General features: G+C 42.8%; 1 protein-coding gene and 1 long non-coding RNA gene across 2 annotated transcripts; one reads left to right on the top strand and one right to left on the bottom strand.

Annotated features, from left to right (window-relative positions):
• Positions 1 to 442: 442 nt before the first annotated feature.
• On the bottom strand, positions 443 to 17,060 carry slc7a5 (solute carrier family 7 member 5). Its single transcript, XM_003439435.5, has 10 exons — positions 16,261 to 17,060; positions 14,658 to 14,783; positions 8,068 to 8,173; positions 7,701 to 7,745; positions 7,477 to 7,600; positions 6,287 to 6,390; positions 6,034 to 6,130; positions 5,470 to 5,619; positions 3,111 to 3,288; positions 443 to 2,318 (listed from the first exon to the last, which is right to left on the bottom strand). Exons 1-10 carry the CDS (start codon positions 16,853 to 16,855, stop codon positions 2,263 to 2,265), a joined length of 1,581 nt encoding a protein of 526 aa, XP_003439483.1. The 5' UTR covers positions 16,856 to 17,060; the 3' UTR covers positions 443 to 2,262.
• LOC112847581 (uncharacterized) lies at positions 7,573 to 9,760 on the top strand. Its single transcript, XR_003221209.1, has 2 exons — positions 7,573 to 7,673; positions 8,728 to 9,760. It is a non-coding gene; the product is annotated as an uncharacterized LOC112847581 (long non-coding RNA).
• Positions 17,061 to 17,783: the final 723 nt, after the last annotated feature.

Here is a 17,783-nt window from a genome sequence, read left to right as displayed (position 1 = left end):
CGGGTATCTTTCCTTTACTTAAATATTTATTTTTATTTATTTTTTTTACAGTATGTGTACTTTATAGTCTTTATATTTTATCAGGGTCATATTAGGGTTGTAAAGTTGGCTGGAACGAGCAGAGGTGTAGCCTTGGTACGTTGGGATTTAGCTATGGCTACAGAAGAGGAGCAACCATAAAGGAAGAAATGCTTTTAACTGTCAGCAGAAGTGGCAAATAGCAAACTACAAATACTTCATTACTGTACTTAAGTATAATTTTTAGTTATCTGTACTTAAAGTAGTAGTTTAAAAGTAGTTTTTTTTTTTCCCCCACTCAACATTTTAACACAAATACTTGTACTTTATACTCCTTACAAAGTGAATATTTCAAATAAATAAATGCAAAGAAAGCTGAGAGGAGCAAACGATGAAAACCAAACAAAACAGAACACAAGACTGGAAAAAACCTCAAGATTTATTTTTACAAGCACTTTTCACAAAATGCCCTGTAAACAAATTAGAGCGACTAATAATACACATCAAAGGTTTGCTACAAATAAATAAAGTTCCTACAGTCGCATTTAGGTTAGTTTCTCCATCAGCTCTGAGCGATGGCTGGAGTGTTACAAGGCTCTAACTCTATAACATACACGTCACTCCTCCTGGATCCATCGCTGCCATGGTAACCTGTACTTTTGGTCATTTTTCCAGGAGGAGCGGGGTGGACACTAATAATGCAGCTCTAGTTTTCTGTTTTTAACTTTTACTGTGCGTGAAATAAAAACAAAAGACGAGGATGAAAAATGAAAAACTAACAGTTATACTGTGATGTGAAAACGTGCTCCATCTGACCTTCAACGAACCCTCCCGACCCATTACAAAAATAAAAACCAAACTTCCTCTCTGACAGTCTGCGTATAACTAGACTGAAACTCCTGTGTCACTTCACTTTAACGGTCCCAAAACACAAAAATACAAAACGGAATGGGATTGTTGAAAAAAAGGGGAAAAGTTTGCATGGAATAATTTAGAGGGGGGCGTTTAAGCTTCATCTGTCTGTGCCCAGAAAAACAACTATGTTATACAATCACACACACACACACACACACACACACACACACACACACACACACACACACACACACACACACACACACACACACACACACACACACACACACACACACACACACACACTACAGAAAAAAAAAAACAAAACTGCATTGTTTCTGTCTTTCCACTCTAACCTCATGCTGTGAGTGTTACATGGCTTTACTGCAGCGTGTAGTCGGAAACATTGCCAGGCTCAGTTATCCAACATATTGATCCCCAAAGTTAACATCACTGACATCGGTGACACCCCCCCACCCCCTAAAAAATAAAAACACAAAAAGAACAGCAGAAAGGTTGCACATTTTGACCCACTTTTCAGAAAATACTATTTCCCATGTGCACCTCTGTCAAGCTTAACCACACTTTAGACACAGAAGTCCTATGAGGAATCAGTAGACTGCACATTTTTTTACACTCAGACAGAAATTTAAGTCGGGCCTTGGTTAGCCAGACAAACGAAACATACATTAGGTTTAATTTACTGCCCGCTGACCCGATATTAAACCACAGCAGCAGGCCTACATGTAAGAGGACAGCCTCTGTTCAGCTTTGTGCACATACGCACAACATGCCAGGTCAAATAACCAACAGTGAGAGGCAGACAGATGCTGACTGTCAAACGCACAGCAGCACAGACAACAACACAACACTGAAATTGTAAAGACTGCAGGAGCAAAACGGATTGGTCAGTGATATCCAGCAACAACTTCTTGAAGGGAAAAGTTGTTGTTTGTTTTTTTTGTGGATTTTGACAGCTGGTTCTGCATCATTGCGAACAAAACCTACAGCTACGCTCACCTTCATCTGCAACGTAAAGGCACTGCTAAATACAACAGGTTTCTGGTGACAGCAGATTCGACGTATTCACAGAACAATTAGTGAAAATTAAAAAAACAAAACAAAAACAGTTCTTGTTTTATAAAAAGAAAAGAAACAAAAGAAACTACAAATTATTGACACTAAAAGGGTCAAATAACCCCAAAAGAATGATGATGGGTGTTAAACTTCAGACTTCTTCATCAAGTTCTTATGAGGTGTGTGTGTGCGTGTGAAAGTGAGTGTGTGTGAAAAGCGTTAACGGAGTTCAAACATCATCAGTTCTGATGTCTTAGCCCAATCTGCTGCAATCTGATTGGCCTCTGGCTGAAGTAAAAGGGCGACTTGGTTTTAGGACTGCTGAGGCACAACTTCCATCAACTTCTGACACAGAGCTGTGGTCGAGTCTGAAAAACACACATCGGAGACGGTTAATCATCACGTCGCCTAAGTTTCCACCCAAACAGAGCTCAAATACAACAACTGCATCCCAAGTCCCATTTATCTGTCCTTAAAGGCCACAGTGGCGTTCTTATTTCCACTAAGGAGAGCTATGAGTGAGGAAAACATGAGATCACCACTAATAAAAACCTTTAACAGGGACCTCCTTCAGCTTTAACAAACCGAGTCTAACCCTGAACCCTGAAATGGGTTTCTGGGGCCAGAACAGCTGAGGTCACCTGGAGTTAAACGTTTGACTCAGCGATGAAAAAAAAAAAAAGCATGGATACAAATCAAGAGCAAAGCAAACATTTAAATGAATGGAGCTGAAATATGCCTATCAGTGTGGACTAACACCGTATCTTTCATTTACCCAACTTAAAGCCTTGAGATCTGAAATCCTACTAAATTTTACATTTGATAGTTAAATGTTATTATTTAGCTGGAAACTGACAAGGACAAAATACAGCAGCTGAAGAGAGAAATAAGGATCAACACACCGTAGGTATAAACCTAAAATATTAATCAGCAGCAGAGGGGAGGACAATTTTAAAAGTTTCAAGAAGAAAAACTTGTCATGTTTTTATTGAACCTAGCGTTGAAACTTTTATGCAGAACTTTGAGATAACTGAATTTTCGCTGTAAAAACTCAACTGAGCTTATATTAATGCACAAATTAAAAGTGCACACAAAAACGGTGGAATAAAATGCTCCGAGTAACATATTCATAGACAAGGAGAGGTGTTTGTTTTACTTACGGATTCCATTTACCAGCCACTTGGGTTTAGTCTGCCACCACACACCAATAAAATAGACGGGCAGTCCGGTGCCAATGATCCCAAAGCCGATGGCGCACTCGACTGGAGTCTTCCAGAAGGAGACGATGATAAGGAAGAGGCAAGCTAACACAAAGCTCACTGGTAGCAGAATGTTCACCTGCAGGGAAAAGCACAACAACTCTTAACTGAGTGTTTGCTGAGAAATAACGCCGCTGTAAGCCACCTCTGCATTGGCTCGATTTTTTGAGTCAGCGCAAAGTGACCAAAGCTACAGTTCCTCCAGGAGCCACTTGAGGCAGGCTCACAAAAGGAGTCAAAACCTCCTAAAATACCCAAATTTGTAGCAGGAAAAACAATATTTGCAGTATGGTACAAAAAACTTATACAACTTATCCACCTGGATAACTGAGCTAGGGGCGTGGCACCACTTAGCCAATATGTGTATGTCTGCATTGCACCTATGGCAGCAACAACATTAGCACTCCACCATTTCATCCACATAAGGTGGCAGCGGAAATGCTAACAAGGAAGGCTGAAAATCCAATCCAAAACCAATGGGGGACATCATGGTAGCTACAGCCATCATTTATACTTGCGCAGAAGCTACAGCCATCTTTTATATACAGTCTTTGAGATATTTAACTCCACCAAGCTGGATCCATTAAGACAAGATGTTCCCTAGTACCTATGCTAGATAGACTCACAAAATGGGGCTTCAAAGAGCAAAAGGTGGAATCTTCAAGGTCAAAGTTGGCAGAATGTGCACACCTGTAGAAAAAGCCTCATGCATATAATCATTCTGGAGCCCCAGAAAACTGCTCTCAAAGCAGTTGGTACTTACAGGTCCGTTTGTGCTGGTGAGTCATTACTCTTCCATTAGCACCTTTCAGTTGTAAAAATCATCAGCCAAGTAAAATATCGAATCACCGCCACCCTCACAGCTCTGGTTAGCTGAGGTGATAAAAGGGGATGCCAGGATGTGGCAGGTGACACGATTCAATAAAGTCTAAATCTTTCACAGATATAAGGATTGTCCTTATGATCTATGGTGGCCCTGAGAGGCCAAATGCACTGCAACTTAAGAAAACACCAGTAAATAGAAAAAACAGAGCAAAAGCTCACAAAACACAACAGAAGTGTAAATGGTTAATAGCAAACTTGCATCGACAGTATCTTTTGGATTATCCAATTAAAATTAAAATTACCTGCATCTTTTGCTCCCTCACAACACAGATACATAAGCTATGAATTCCTCTCCCAGAAAAATTTAAACTGTTGTGTTTTGAAAGCTTTTGCAGTATTTTTACATTCGCTCATGCTTTCTTAAGTTTAAGCTGCAGTGTATTTGACCTCCCAGCGCCACTGTAGTAATCCTTATTACCGGGTTATGTTTGATAGCGTCTGTGCTCAACAATCATATATGCGATGCACATGCATCCAGATACGTTTGACCATGTAGCGTCAATGTACGCGGACACTGTCAATAACCGAGCTGTTCTTGAGGCACAAAAAGGACTCATTAATAAATCTAACTGTGTGATTCTCCACTACTCTCATTGGCTGAACAGCAGGAATGTGACAGACAAAGAAAGGAGAAAGGAAAAGAGTGGGAGAGTGAAAGAGAGATGGAGGTCAGCAGGGACAGTGCTGCTCCTGTCCCAGCCACCCGCTTTCACACAGGACTGGACCAGTACATCTATTTGCCCCTTTTTACTTTTCCGCCTCTGACCATCAAACACACACAGACACACACTCTAATTGTAACAACGGTCCTCTGTGATGCGGAGAGTGCGGCGATAGTGCTCTTCCTCTTACTCACACACACACGTTTGTGTTTCCATCACCTCAGAGGACATCACTGAGATCATGCAAACCTACCCAAACCATGGCTAACTTTCCAAATCTGGACCCTAATTGTGAAAGCTTTCAACCTCAAATGTAACACTCAAAGACTTTTTTTTGCTTTTCCCACACTGACTGTATGAACAGATTCAGGTCCCCACAGCATGGGTAACACGAGTACACTGCACACACACACACACACACAAGCACGCAGCCAGCCTCAGCACCAGCTGACTAGCATCCAGCTCCCCTCCTGTCTTTTAATCTGCGATCAGTATCTGTTCATCTGCACTGAATGGATCTTTGTCTGTCGCGTTACACAAAGAAGGAAGATTTCCTGATGCCAAAGCCAACTTCAGTGGGAGTCAATGATGACAAAGACCAAGAGAAGATCTAATGCTCCCTTGTTTTTGCCTGCCTGACAGACTAGTTCTCTCCACCACCAGCCACATTTTTTGCTGAAACCTCTTGAAAATAGTTCTCGAGGCTGACTCACCTTTATTGGTCGATCCAGCTCAGGCTTCTTATAGCGGAGCCACATCATTCCTATGATTGCCATGGCGATGCAGAGCCAGTTGAAGAAGCTGAAGAAGTTTATGACGGAGAAGATGTCGTTGGAGAAGGCGTAGAGCAGCGTCATTAAACACTGGACAGACGGAGAGAAGGGAACACATTACCTCTCTAAGTCTGGTGACACTGCATCCATCTTTGATACCAAGTATGAGATTTTCTGCATGCAATACTAGTATAAAGTAACTCGTTGAAGTTCAACTGAGCAGGTGTAAAAGTTGCTAGCATGTTGGTATGGTGTGCTTCTCAGCTGTGTAAGAGAGAGCAGCAAAAAGTCTTTGTTTCCAGAAAAGTTCACCTTTGTCCTTTTATTCAAACTTAATTAAAAATATTCTGTAACTGTATATAATAACCTATTATGCAGTGAAGTGAAGTGAGATTCCACAAATTAAAATACTCAAAAGACACGCACACTATTATTTTAGCTATGGTTTCAGAAGATGTGCTCTCTTGTGTGGCAATAAAGACAGTTAAAAAACCAAAAACATACAGTGAATATAAGTGAGGGGAGTGGGGTCAGCAGAGTGGGGTGGATCATTGACAGCAGACTGGGCAGGTGACCCTCCCGAGAACCCACAAAGAATAACCTGAGATGAATAGAAAGACACAGATATGTGATTAATCACTGTGAAAAGAAAGATGAAGAGGCTCTGGGTGTTTCTAATCCTGACTCTTAACACTTGCTAATTGTGTGTGTGTGCATGGTTATTTTTTTTTTAACATGGTTGGTGTGAGAGTGTTACCTGGATGATGTGAACAGTGAGCCATTGACTGATCCGAAGCAGGACAGACCTACAAACACCGGGATGATCCACGCCATGGGACCCAGGTGGTAGTTACCAAAATCCTGTAGGCAACAACATCAGCAACATATATTCAGCATTCAGCGGCAAGTATTCACATCTTTGGACCTGTTAAACCCTCCACCCCCCACCCAAATATACAGTGCTGTGCAAAAGCCTTGAGCCACTGCTAATTTCTTTAAGACAATAACAATCAAGACCGACTTCTTGAAAGCTAAACATAAAATGGTGCCGGGCAGTAGTTTTCCAGGCTTCCTGAAGGTGTCTTAAAGTTTTTCTTTGGACACTGGCTGCTTTAAAATACTGCTGTAAAACATGGTGGAGGCTCTGTCAGGGTTTGGGGTTACATTGCAGGCAGTGTTGGGCAATGGCTTCATTTTTTCAAATTGGCTATGATCCCAAACACTATGCAGTAAAAGCATACCTGGATAGAAAAACACAGTATCACTCATGAACTGGCCTCCCCAGAGGCCGGGCTTCAACATTATTAAAGTAGTATGCGATCATCCTGATAAAGAATGGAACAAAAGCCAGCCAGCATCTAAAGAAGAGCTTCAAATGTCCTTGAAGAAGCCTGGAGAACTATTCCCTAAGACGACTTAGAGGAATTACAAGAAAATTTCCCTTCCGCTCCACGGGTGGTTTCGGATTGGCTTTAACTCAGGAGGTAGAGTAGAGCAGGTCATATACTAATCGGAAGGTTGCTGGTTCAGTCTACTCCAGTCTGCATGTCAAATATCCTTCGGAAAGACCCCAAGTTGCTCTCTGAAGCATTTACTGGAGTATGAATGTGTGTGAATGTTAGATAGGAAGCACTTAAAGCATACCAAAATAAGTGCTTGTATGAAGCGATTTAAGTTTGTTTGTTTTTTTAAAGAAAGAGCGCTATATAAGAACCAGTCCATTTTCCTAATAAAGTTCAGACTGTGCTGAGGAATAAATGTGGTCATACCAAATACTGACTTTCAAGCTTGCTAGAACTGTACAAACTCTGTTTTTGTCTTATATGTTCTATTTCCATGTATCTTTTAATAAATCACTGAACACATTTTCCCATTTTCCTAGCAAAATATAAAGAAATGAGGGATGGCTCAAGACTTTTGTACATTACTGCAGCTCCAAGCACTCACCACAGCCACAGCCTCTGAGTTAAGCATCTGATCGGGGGACAGTGTGGTGAAATAGGCCAAGTTTGTTAGAACATACACTGCTGTCACTATCGGCAGGGAGATGATGATGGCTCGAGGAAGATTTCTGAGGAAAACGTACAACAACGGCAGGCTGATTACAACTGCAGACTTTTGACTGCTCCACATGAATTTTAAAGGTAAAATCACAATTGTGATCAACTTACTTGTAAGGTTCAATCATCTCCTCTGTAACAAAATTCAAGTAGTTCCTGGAAACAAAAGAGACAACAAACAGGTGTTGAACCGGAAAAAAAAAAAAAAGCAATGAAGGTGTACTGAACCTTTATTTTTCTGATATTTATTATTTAAAAGAAACCTTAGTAATGTACAGTATGTTCAGTGTTATTTGTAATAGCCATTCATTGGACTTATCAGATGATATGTTACTGACAAAATACCCCAGCGTTTGATCCATTTCCACACTGTCTCCAGGCACCAGGTTTAACATTTGAATTGAGGGAAACTGGATACTGAACAGGCAGACAGTGGACAGCAAACTAATTGCACAGCTAGGCCGATGTGTTAACTCACCAGCCACCGTAAGCAAACAGGCCACTGTAGAGTGCCAGGCCAATACTTCCAAACTCATATTTGGACCCCTTGAAGGAATTCTCTGGAAGAAGTCCGGCTGTATCACCTGGAGAAGACAAAAGGATTAGGATTTTTTTTTTTAAAGCCCCAGTTCACCGTCTGCACTATTGGGCCACGGGCAGGTTGACCAGTCATTCTGGCACAATACATAAAACACTAACCAGTGAATCCACAAGCCAAAGAGCCTTTGAAAGAGAAAAAGTGTAATATCATGCTTAAATCCGTCCCACTATGCGGATCAGTGAAGGACTGCAGAATTACTGGAGTTAAGACCTGGCTGAGACAGTCAATAAGTGACCCAGACAGTGGCGAGGCTATGCGGGTCGACTCAAGGCTCATGCAGCCTATAAAAGAGGCAGAGGTAAAAGACGAGGGAGAGGGGCAGAGGAAAGTCTGTGGTTAAGGATAGTTCAACTTTTTAACATTTGCATTTTTTCTAATTATCATAGCTCTATGGATCGTGCCCTCCATCCTATGGCATACGAGATGCTAACGCTGATATAAATGCAACTTGTTCCAGCAGACAGCATTCGTATTTCTCTTCAAATCCTGAGCCCTTGTGGGGATTTATCACATTCTGATCACTGCCTCTTTTCCCAGTCCTTCAGGTTTCTACTGGTTGGAGGGGATCTGTGTCCACATTCCTGCTCTCCACGACATGCATTCTCATTCTCAGACATGGCGACGGTTGCTAAACCAACAGCCCCTGGCAGTGTTGGTACTGGGAGGGTTAGCCCTAAGCCAATGTGCAGCGTGGGAAACGCCCGATTACTGTGCAGCCTGGTCCGACGGACAGCCTCACGCATTGCTCCACCTGTGATGAGGCAGACAGATGTGTGGCCACAGTGTCAAGTGACCATGGCACCCCCCCCAGCTGACCATTCTCGCTGGCCAGCTGGGGGGCGCTCACTTGTTAAACAGCATTAAACGGCTCTTTATGCTTAATAACTCAGTACTGCCAATAATACAGAACATGACAACAATTACATGTGCATACTTTCTTGTCTGCTGTTAATATTCCTGTAGCTTTGATGCATTTAAACTAGACCTAGGCAACAACCTAAAACAGCGTTTTTTTAAACAGCTAAAGTGAGAGGTTGTAGCAATGCCCGTTTGAAGAAGAAGTTTGATTATTTTGAACTGTGAATCATGCAAAAATATCTATTGCAAGAATAAAACTATGGATCTGATAATCTACATGATGGGTCCCCTTTAAGATGGATTGCTTTTAATATTTGAGACAGTTGGCATCTGAGTTTGCCTTTAAATATTCTGCTGCATATTCCAGCATCAGTTAAACATCACAAAGCAGCTTGCTCATGCTGGTTTGACATTTCTATGAAGAAGAATAGATTTATTTTTTTTAAACCATGTGAGTAGCCACACATTGCACAAGTCATGTCATCCACCTCAGGCCTTATGTTGACCCGTGTCTCAACTCGACAGAATTCCTGTTAAACTCTTCTGATCAGGCTTAAAAATCAGTGGAACGCCCAATTTGATAGTAACCTTTACAGATTCCTATGACAGCGAAGTCTGACTCATCACAGCTCCTTTTGTTTTTCTTTTCTGATATGATATGACATTTTTACAGGACTTAGTGACCTTTGATATTTAAAGGGGGAGAAAAAAAGAACAGCACAGAAACTTAATCTTTAAGAAAAGCAACCAAATTAAGGCAGATTTCAGTTGGATCATTCATGCAAGCCATTTGTGTGAATGAGCCAACAGAAAAGCAACCAAATAATAGCTAGATGATGCGTTTTATTTGAACTGATAACACTTAGACCTCCTATTTTTAGGCACGAGTATGGTGAAACCTTTAAATCTTTGCCTAAAGTCAGAGTGGGGGACTTTCCTCACAGTTCTTTTTCTACCTCTCATCACCTTCCACCATATCGGTCTGGGCACGCTGACCCACCACCAGCTAGTCTCATGATACATGCACCAGACAGTGAAAGTGACACACACACAATAAAAACCAAATATGCATGAACGACAGAGAACACACACGCAGCCGATAACTTGCCAGCAACGCCTGAATGAACTAAATTCCTGCCTTTTGTTCATTCTGTGTGTAGAATCAGGGCACAAAGCACAACTCTGACAATGCACTCAGACACCTCTTTAGTTTTTTGATAAGCACACTTTATTTCAAGTTCATATTAGTTCTCTCAGTCACACTCTTTACAACCGCAAATATTGACAGATCATCAAATGGCAAAAATCGGTCAAGGTCTTCAGCACACAGCTATGACAAGGGTTTTAATCCACTTATTTATTGTAAGAAATACTAACCTGCTTACCTTACAATCATTTACAGTCACTTCCTCACCCAAAGAGTTCTCTACATTTCAGTGAGACCCAGTACCAATGCATGTTGTTGTTGAGCAGATCAAATTGGCACAGATGCCTTAACCCCGAGCCTGATTCCAAATACAAGGCCTTTCTACTTGTCATTCCCCTGCTTTCTTTCCCTTCATTTCCTGGCTTTCTCAACAGCCCCCTGCTAATCAACGCTTTTGTGCCTTTATTAGAAGCTGCTGTGGTGTAAGCTTTAAAGTTTCTCAACTATTCTTGTTTCTTCACATCAATACAATGAATAGGCTGGTTTTACATCAGAAAATGTTTCTTGATGTGGTTCAGACTCACAGTTAGTCGTAGCACATGGATTAGTAATGAAATGAGATGAAGTATTTGCACATAGGTGGGAGGTAACCACCTGTGAATCAGGTATGGTAAACAGGGTTTCTAGCAAACACGCCTTTACTTTTTGGACACCTTGGGGCAGGGAGAGCCGTGCTGAAGTGTGACCCAGCAGTGGATTTTCACATGAGGTCAGAGAACACTGGTTTGTGAGTGTAACTTTGGGTGTGAGCGGCTGTGTTGAATAATTCCTGTTACAGTCAAGTAAATGAAGACGATGGGAGGGAGAACTCATTCTTACAGATAGATGGTCAAGTGTCTCTCTGTTTGCTTCTCTTACAAACAGCGTGGGCGGCAGTCAAACTAAGAAGGCAGAGGCTTTATTGGAGCTAATCAGATTACACTGCCTTCTAATCTGACACTCCAGCAGGCCTCATGAACAGGGCCCCATGTGTAAAGCTTCAGAGCCGTGGTTTAACAATTCCCATGCACTCACTAAATGCTTCAGAAAGCTAGAAATATTTGGAATTGTTGAATCTAAAGTGAACCCATTAGTGCATGAGGTGCTTTCGAGGCACACTCAACCAGTCACGAGCCAGGGAGAGCTACAATAGAAAGAGGGATTATACTTTCGTTTGTTGATATAATCACAGGCACATGCCTAGTCTTTCTGTAAGTCTATGTAATGTGAGGCGTCCCATGTAAACAGTTATTAGAAGCAGAGTGATGATTAAAGATCTTAAAATGGATTCAGAGTAGACACCAAACCAGAAATGACACTTAGAAAAGGACTAGAATAGCAAATTGGTAGAATCCCTCCTCGTGTTTCATTTACAAACCAAAACAGCCACTAGATAGGTGAACTTAGCATTCAGCTTACAGGGAACGGATCAGGAAGGAAAGATGAATGAGGCTGAAGAGTAAAAGCAGGTAGAGCTCATGCTTGTTATTTACTTGAGAACACTTTGATGAAGTTTTCTCACGCTACTGGGGGAAGAATTACTTTCAAAAGAATTAATGTAATTAACAGTATTGTGAGAGCAAACAGAGCACAAAGGTCAGAGGCTGCTCCCTGCAGCTGCTGATATTACAGATTCCACAGTTTGCTATGAATTCCCCAAAGTTACTGACACAAGGCTGACACAGGTTTGCTGACATGAACAAAAACAGCAGAAATTGATATTTTGTCAACTTTTATCGAATGTTGTGAGTCACTGCAACTTTTTTACCTTGGATATTCAATACTGGATCCATACGGCATGATTTTGGTCGAGCACCTTAAACTAACAAACTGGGAAGTCACCTCAACTTTACAAAGATTTAACGAGTGCGGCACAGAACATCGGTATATGAGTCAAAAATATTGGCTTTAAAAGTCTGACAAGGAGACATGCATGCTGAACCAGACGCAGCTCGGGTTTAATCGACCACCACTCAGGTGATCTCGGACCTGTCATTTTACCCGCTAAGCCTGTGCATCTGTGGCTCCAGTGCACCTCACAGCTCCAGCTGAACTTGTTAAAATTATTCCAGTTTGGTTCCGATTAAGTAATCTTAGTCCAAAACAGGATACACTTGCTCACTTACTTCTGTGTGCAACAGTTAGCTGAAGTTTTACACCAACAATTTGGCAGTAGCGGCAACTAATAAGGGATCAGAACATAAACAGTGTCCTTCAGAGGAGAGTAAAACTAAAGATTCTGGTAGGATTTGGATTTGATATGAAAACAAAAAGCAGCAGAGACTTGCTGGTGCTGCAGTGCGCTGTTAACGTAGTTTTAGATACACATTTATCACTAAAGAAACAGGCTGAAGTAAAGCCAGACTAAACCCGGTCTGCTTTCGGTGTTGTGTTTTGATGCATTTCCTTCATAATATTTTAGCTTATTTCCTTTTTTTGTTGTTGTTATTTTGAATGTAGACACATGTGCAACTGCATCAACTTGGCAGTGCAGCTTTAAGTAAACCAGTACTGCCACAAAATCTACTGAATTTCAAAATATCAACGGAATATAAGGTGTTAGTGTGTTTACACTGACGTCAGTGAATACAGTGAAAATACACAGGTTCTGTACAGAGTCTAGAGCCAAAATAAGCCCTGTGGTCACTCTCCTTATACTCAGATGTACCAGCTCATCCTCATTCAACACACAGTGCTTGCTGTATTCTCTTTTATTGCATTTCTTTCTTACTATTTCTGTCCAGGAGAGCTACTCTGATCTAATGCTAATGATCTAATGTACCCTCGTTTTCTATTTTCCTCCGTCTCTCTCAGAGGACTACGATGGACGACAGCTTCATTGCGTGCAGGAAGAAAGCCAGCCATGAGAGCACAGTTAGGAGCCAACACAGGCAGCAGATTGGGTACAAGCCTCCAGTCACCTGGTAGAAGCTTTAACCTCACAAAAGAAGCAGAGGGGTCTTGTGTCAGCTTTGATATGCAGACCGTGGTAGTCAGTCTTGGCTGAGAGTGCCAAACCCTTCCTCTAGAGGGCAGTTTGATCGCCTAAGCGCACTTCCTGTCTGATTAAAAGCACACTCTTCAGGGGTTTATAGTGAGCCGAGCACATGTTTGTGCTTGTTCAAACAGAAGTTATTTGTGACTCAGACTTGTAGCAGTCAATGAGCACACTCCCAAATGTGTCCTACATAAGAGCCATTATATGGTTTATCTGTCCTATCTTTACACAATGCTTCACCAGATCCTGTTGGTTGTAATAAAATTCAGAAGTCACTCCATGAAATCAAATATCTACAAATCACGTGTGTGAGGATTTACTCGGGATGGGAACACAGCAGCTGAAAGAGAGGCGATCCAAACACAATTTAGGAGTCGCAAACGATGAAAGACATGAAAGCTTTATACGTCTGGACCATCACGACTTTTTTTAACACAATTATCCTCACAGTCACAGTCAGTTTGCCGGTTTTAATCTTAGACTGACTTTGAGGAAACAGGTACACGACAACACTTCTTCAAATCTCTTTGTGAAGGAGACACAAATCCATTAAGTTGAGTAATCTAATTTAAGGATTTCCCCCTTGAAACTGAGATTACCTGCTTATGTAAGGGGTGATTGTGCCAGCAGGCGAGCTACTGTGTGAATGGAATACACAGCTGGAGTAAATGCAGCTGAAACTTCCTGTTTTATGTCGCGTGGCACACAAAGTCCTCCGTCAACTTCCTCGACTGCTGATGCAATCACGTGTCAACTCAAACTGTAAAGACTTTCTACACTGCCTAAATCATTTAAGGGAATCTAATAACAATATAAACGGAACATTAAAATCCACAGTTCATAAAATCCACATATTTTACCATGGAGGTTATTTACTGTTTAACTTTTGTAATGTGTGTCAGGCTCTTAAAGGAAACTTTTTATGCTTTTTAATTACTTTCTGATACACTGTCACGATGGTCTATGCTCTTATTTAACATGGACAATGTTAAATAAGAGCTAATGGATCAGTATGGTGTCACCGAGAGCAGAAATCCTTAATGTGGGCAGCTCAGACGGCGAGCACGGAAGCCACACCCACCTGATGTTCAAACCTCCTGCTTTTTAGGAACAGTCAGTGAAAAGGAGAGGGAGGAAAAACGGACTGAGTGGCTTCATCAAGCCTGAGTATATTATAAAAAGAGTGCTTTGAACTATAACTCATGGAGATGCACATGTCCAAACAGAGAAACTGTCAGCACATGTCCATTTGCATATTTGTGGCTACTTCAGCCTGTCTTCAGCCATGTCGGTCATTTACATTTTAACTTGTTAAAGGTGTGTCTGGAGGGATGGAGGGAAAGTTTACAAAATGGGGATTGGGCAAATAAAGCCGGCATAAGAGCAAAGAGGTGACGTGTGCATTTGTGTGCTTGTGCGAGGTACCTTGTCCGATCTTGACAAATCCGATGATTATGATGAGCGCGAGCGCTAGAAGCTTGGCTGCCGCGAAGAAGTCTTGCACTCTGGTGGCCGCCTTCACGCTGTAGCAGTTCACAAAGGTTAACAACACTGTGAAAGAAAAGGAGGCAGAGAATAAGACCACAGAGTAAAAGAGGCCACTGACACATAAACCTTACAGGTGTGTTATGCGTATAGGAAATCTTGTAACCAGTCAAATTGCACAACTTTACCCCATAATGTGTTTCTTCTGCTCCACTTGTGGGACCTAACAGTGAGTGTCTGTGGGTGTACGTTCTGCTGTCAACATGACACGAGCAAGGGAAGAAGTTACAGGGGTGACACATTTTTAAGAGAATAAAGTCTTTTCTCCTGTACCCATCTGTCTTTTAAATGCCCAAGTACCGGCTGGTGCCTACCCTATCCTCCATAAGCATGCACACACACACACATGCAGAGTTGCTGCAGTAGCCTGTTAGAAGTGATTAACTAAAGCAGCAGGCCTGTTCAAAGCTCCTAAATCAGGTCGGGGCCACAATAGAAAGACGAGACGGCACAATGAGGCTCTGTATTTGAGAGACCAGGACAAAGGAGGAGGCCAAGTACAGTACAGGGGTAGACACACTTTGGCGTCCAGACCCACAAACACACACACACACACACACTAATAGCTAATACTTGGGCATGTAGCGTACACGTGTATTCACAAACCTGAAGGGAACAGAGACACGCTGATCTGAATTATACAGATTCCAGCAGCAGTCAAATAAAACAATACCTGGTACTAAAACAGACTTTAGGAGCTATGAATGTAGAGCGACCCTGACCACTTCACCACCACCTACATCACACACACACACACACACACACACACACACACACACACACACACACAAATATAACTGAGCCCCTCAGTTACACCTAAATAAGGTGTAAAACAGCCCAGTGCACATAGAAAACTCTCTGCACATCCATCATAAATGTGTGGCTGTTTATTAACTTAGATCTGCAACATGGAAAACTGATGATAAATTACTTGTTTTTAAACCACACCACTAAAACTGGAGTTAAATAATTTATCGGTGTATATTTGCTTGCATTTGATTTAATTAAACCAACTTGCATTAAGTTATCATATCTAAGTTTAAAGAAATTAAAATGAAGGCATTTATTTTAAATCTTTGCTGCTTCTCGCGTTACAGAAAATATTTATGATAAACACCAGGAATTATTTCAAAGCAATCAATTGGGTTATTTTTAAGACCTATAACCTGTGAGCATCCTACACCATCCCGGCAGCTGATGTAATATCGCCGCATTTTTTCACTACTACCTCGGAAGCGGTTTCACGCGCGCGTGTGCAAGTGCTGATGGTATCGCACACGCTCCATAGGATGAGGCTTTATGTATCGTGTGTGTGAGCAAAGTCGTTCATTATTATCTCAGGAGGTGTCCATGAGGTGCCCACGAGGCACAGGTGTTTTTATAGTATACAGGAAGTGCAACCACAACCGCCTGCATAGGGACACACACACACAAACGCCTAAAGTTGCATCATCTCGGCCGGTGCCTGAGCTCGGATACTCACTGATGCAGAGGCAGGCCACTAGCTTGGCCCCGGTCTCCGGCACCGAGCACACGGGGAACAGCGGCTTCAGGAGGTAGGTGGCGAAGACGTAGGCGACGATATACTGGGAGGACGGCCGGATGATAAGCAGCTCGATCCAGAGTTTGAGGAATGCCGGCAGGGAGCCGTACACTTCCAAGATGTAGGCATAGTCGCCGCCGGACTTGGTGATGGTGGTCCCCAGCTCCGCGTAGCAGAGGGCGCCCACTGTGGAGAAGACCCCGCACACCGCCCACACTATGAGGGACAGACCCACAGAGCCAGCTTCCCTCACTACGCCTGTTGGCGTGACGAAGATGCCCGAGCCGATGATGGTGCCCACGATGATGGCCACGCCGTTCAACAGCGTGATGGTCCTCTTGAGGGCGACCCCTTCCTCTGCTCCGTCTCCTGCTGTGACATTGCCGGGGCTGCTGAGGTCGCTTCCCGGTGCTCCATCCTGACCGAAGCCCCCCCTATCACCGCCGCTACCCGGGGACAGCATCCTCTCAGTGACCTGCTTGTCCTCCTCCCTGTCCACGGACGAGTTGGAGTTTCTCTTCTTCAGCCCTGACATCGCTGGCTGAGCTGGTTCCTCTTCTGTCTGCCGCACAAAGCTTTCCCTCACTCCGCCTCTGCCCCCTCTGTCGCCGGTCTGATGTGCCGGTCGCTCTGATGCTCAGGCCGGCCTCAGCCACGAGGAGTCTACGGCGTGTCTTTTGGTTTGATTCAGAGCGGCGTGCTTTCTCTTCTCTACTCTCTGAACGAAAGAATCGTGGAAATTACGACGCCCCTTACGTCAGAGCCTATCCTCCATAAAGCCCTCCTTTATTCTTTACACTCCCTAGCGTCGGAGATCTGCTACTGCTCCGCTGCACCCGCGGCTTTCAGGGACAGAGAGATCATGGGACAAGGCCACCCCCGGGTACCGTTCTGCGTGAAAGCAACACAACCAAAGTTTAAGGAGACACTGAACAATTACAATGTTTTCTGCCCCTTTTGTGTCTCGGTGTTTTGATCGTGTGAATCTTTTGCATTTGTTTGAAGGCTTTTTACATATATATACACACACACACACACACACACACACACACACACACATATATATATATGGTGCAGGGGTTTCAAACACATGGCCCGGGCTGGAATTAGCCCAGAAAAGACCCTAATCTGGCTCGTTGGATGGCTAGGGAAGATGTTATTGAGGGCATTTTTTTCCTTTTAACTGTATTTTCGTAAGTTTTACAGCATTTCCTGTTGATGAAGATCTCCCAGGGGCAGATCTAGAGGGGTGGCATGGGATGGCACGTGCCACCCTAAAATGATCTCTTGCCACCCCGAGTACCACCCTAGTTTTGAATATGACAGTGTAGTTTATTAAGACAGATTTAAGATTAACACTTTGAAGGTGGAATGATGGTGAGCGTTATTAACACTGTGTGCCGCACCTCCAAATCGCATGATCGGTATGTGATTAAGCTGACATAGCAACAAGCTGCAGCCAC

Source organism: Oreochromis niloticus, linkage group LG7, assembly GCF_001858045.2.
Source record: "Oreochromis niloticus isolate F11D_XX linkage group LG7, O_niloticus_UMD_NMBU, whole genome shotgun sequence".
In the NCBI taxonomy this organism is placed as follows: Eukaryota; Metazoa; Chordata; class Actinopteri; order Cichliformes; family Cichlidae; genus Oreochromis; species Oreochromis niloticus.
This window is presented reverse-complemented; position numbering and strand designations above follow the sequence as displayed.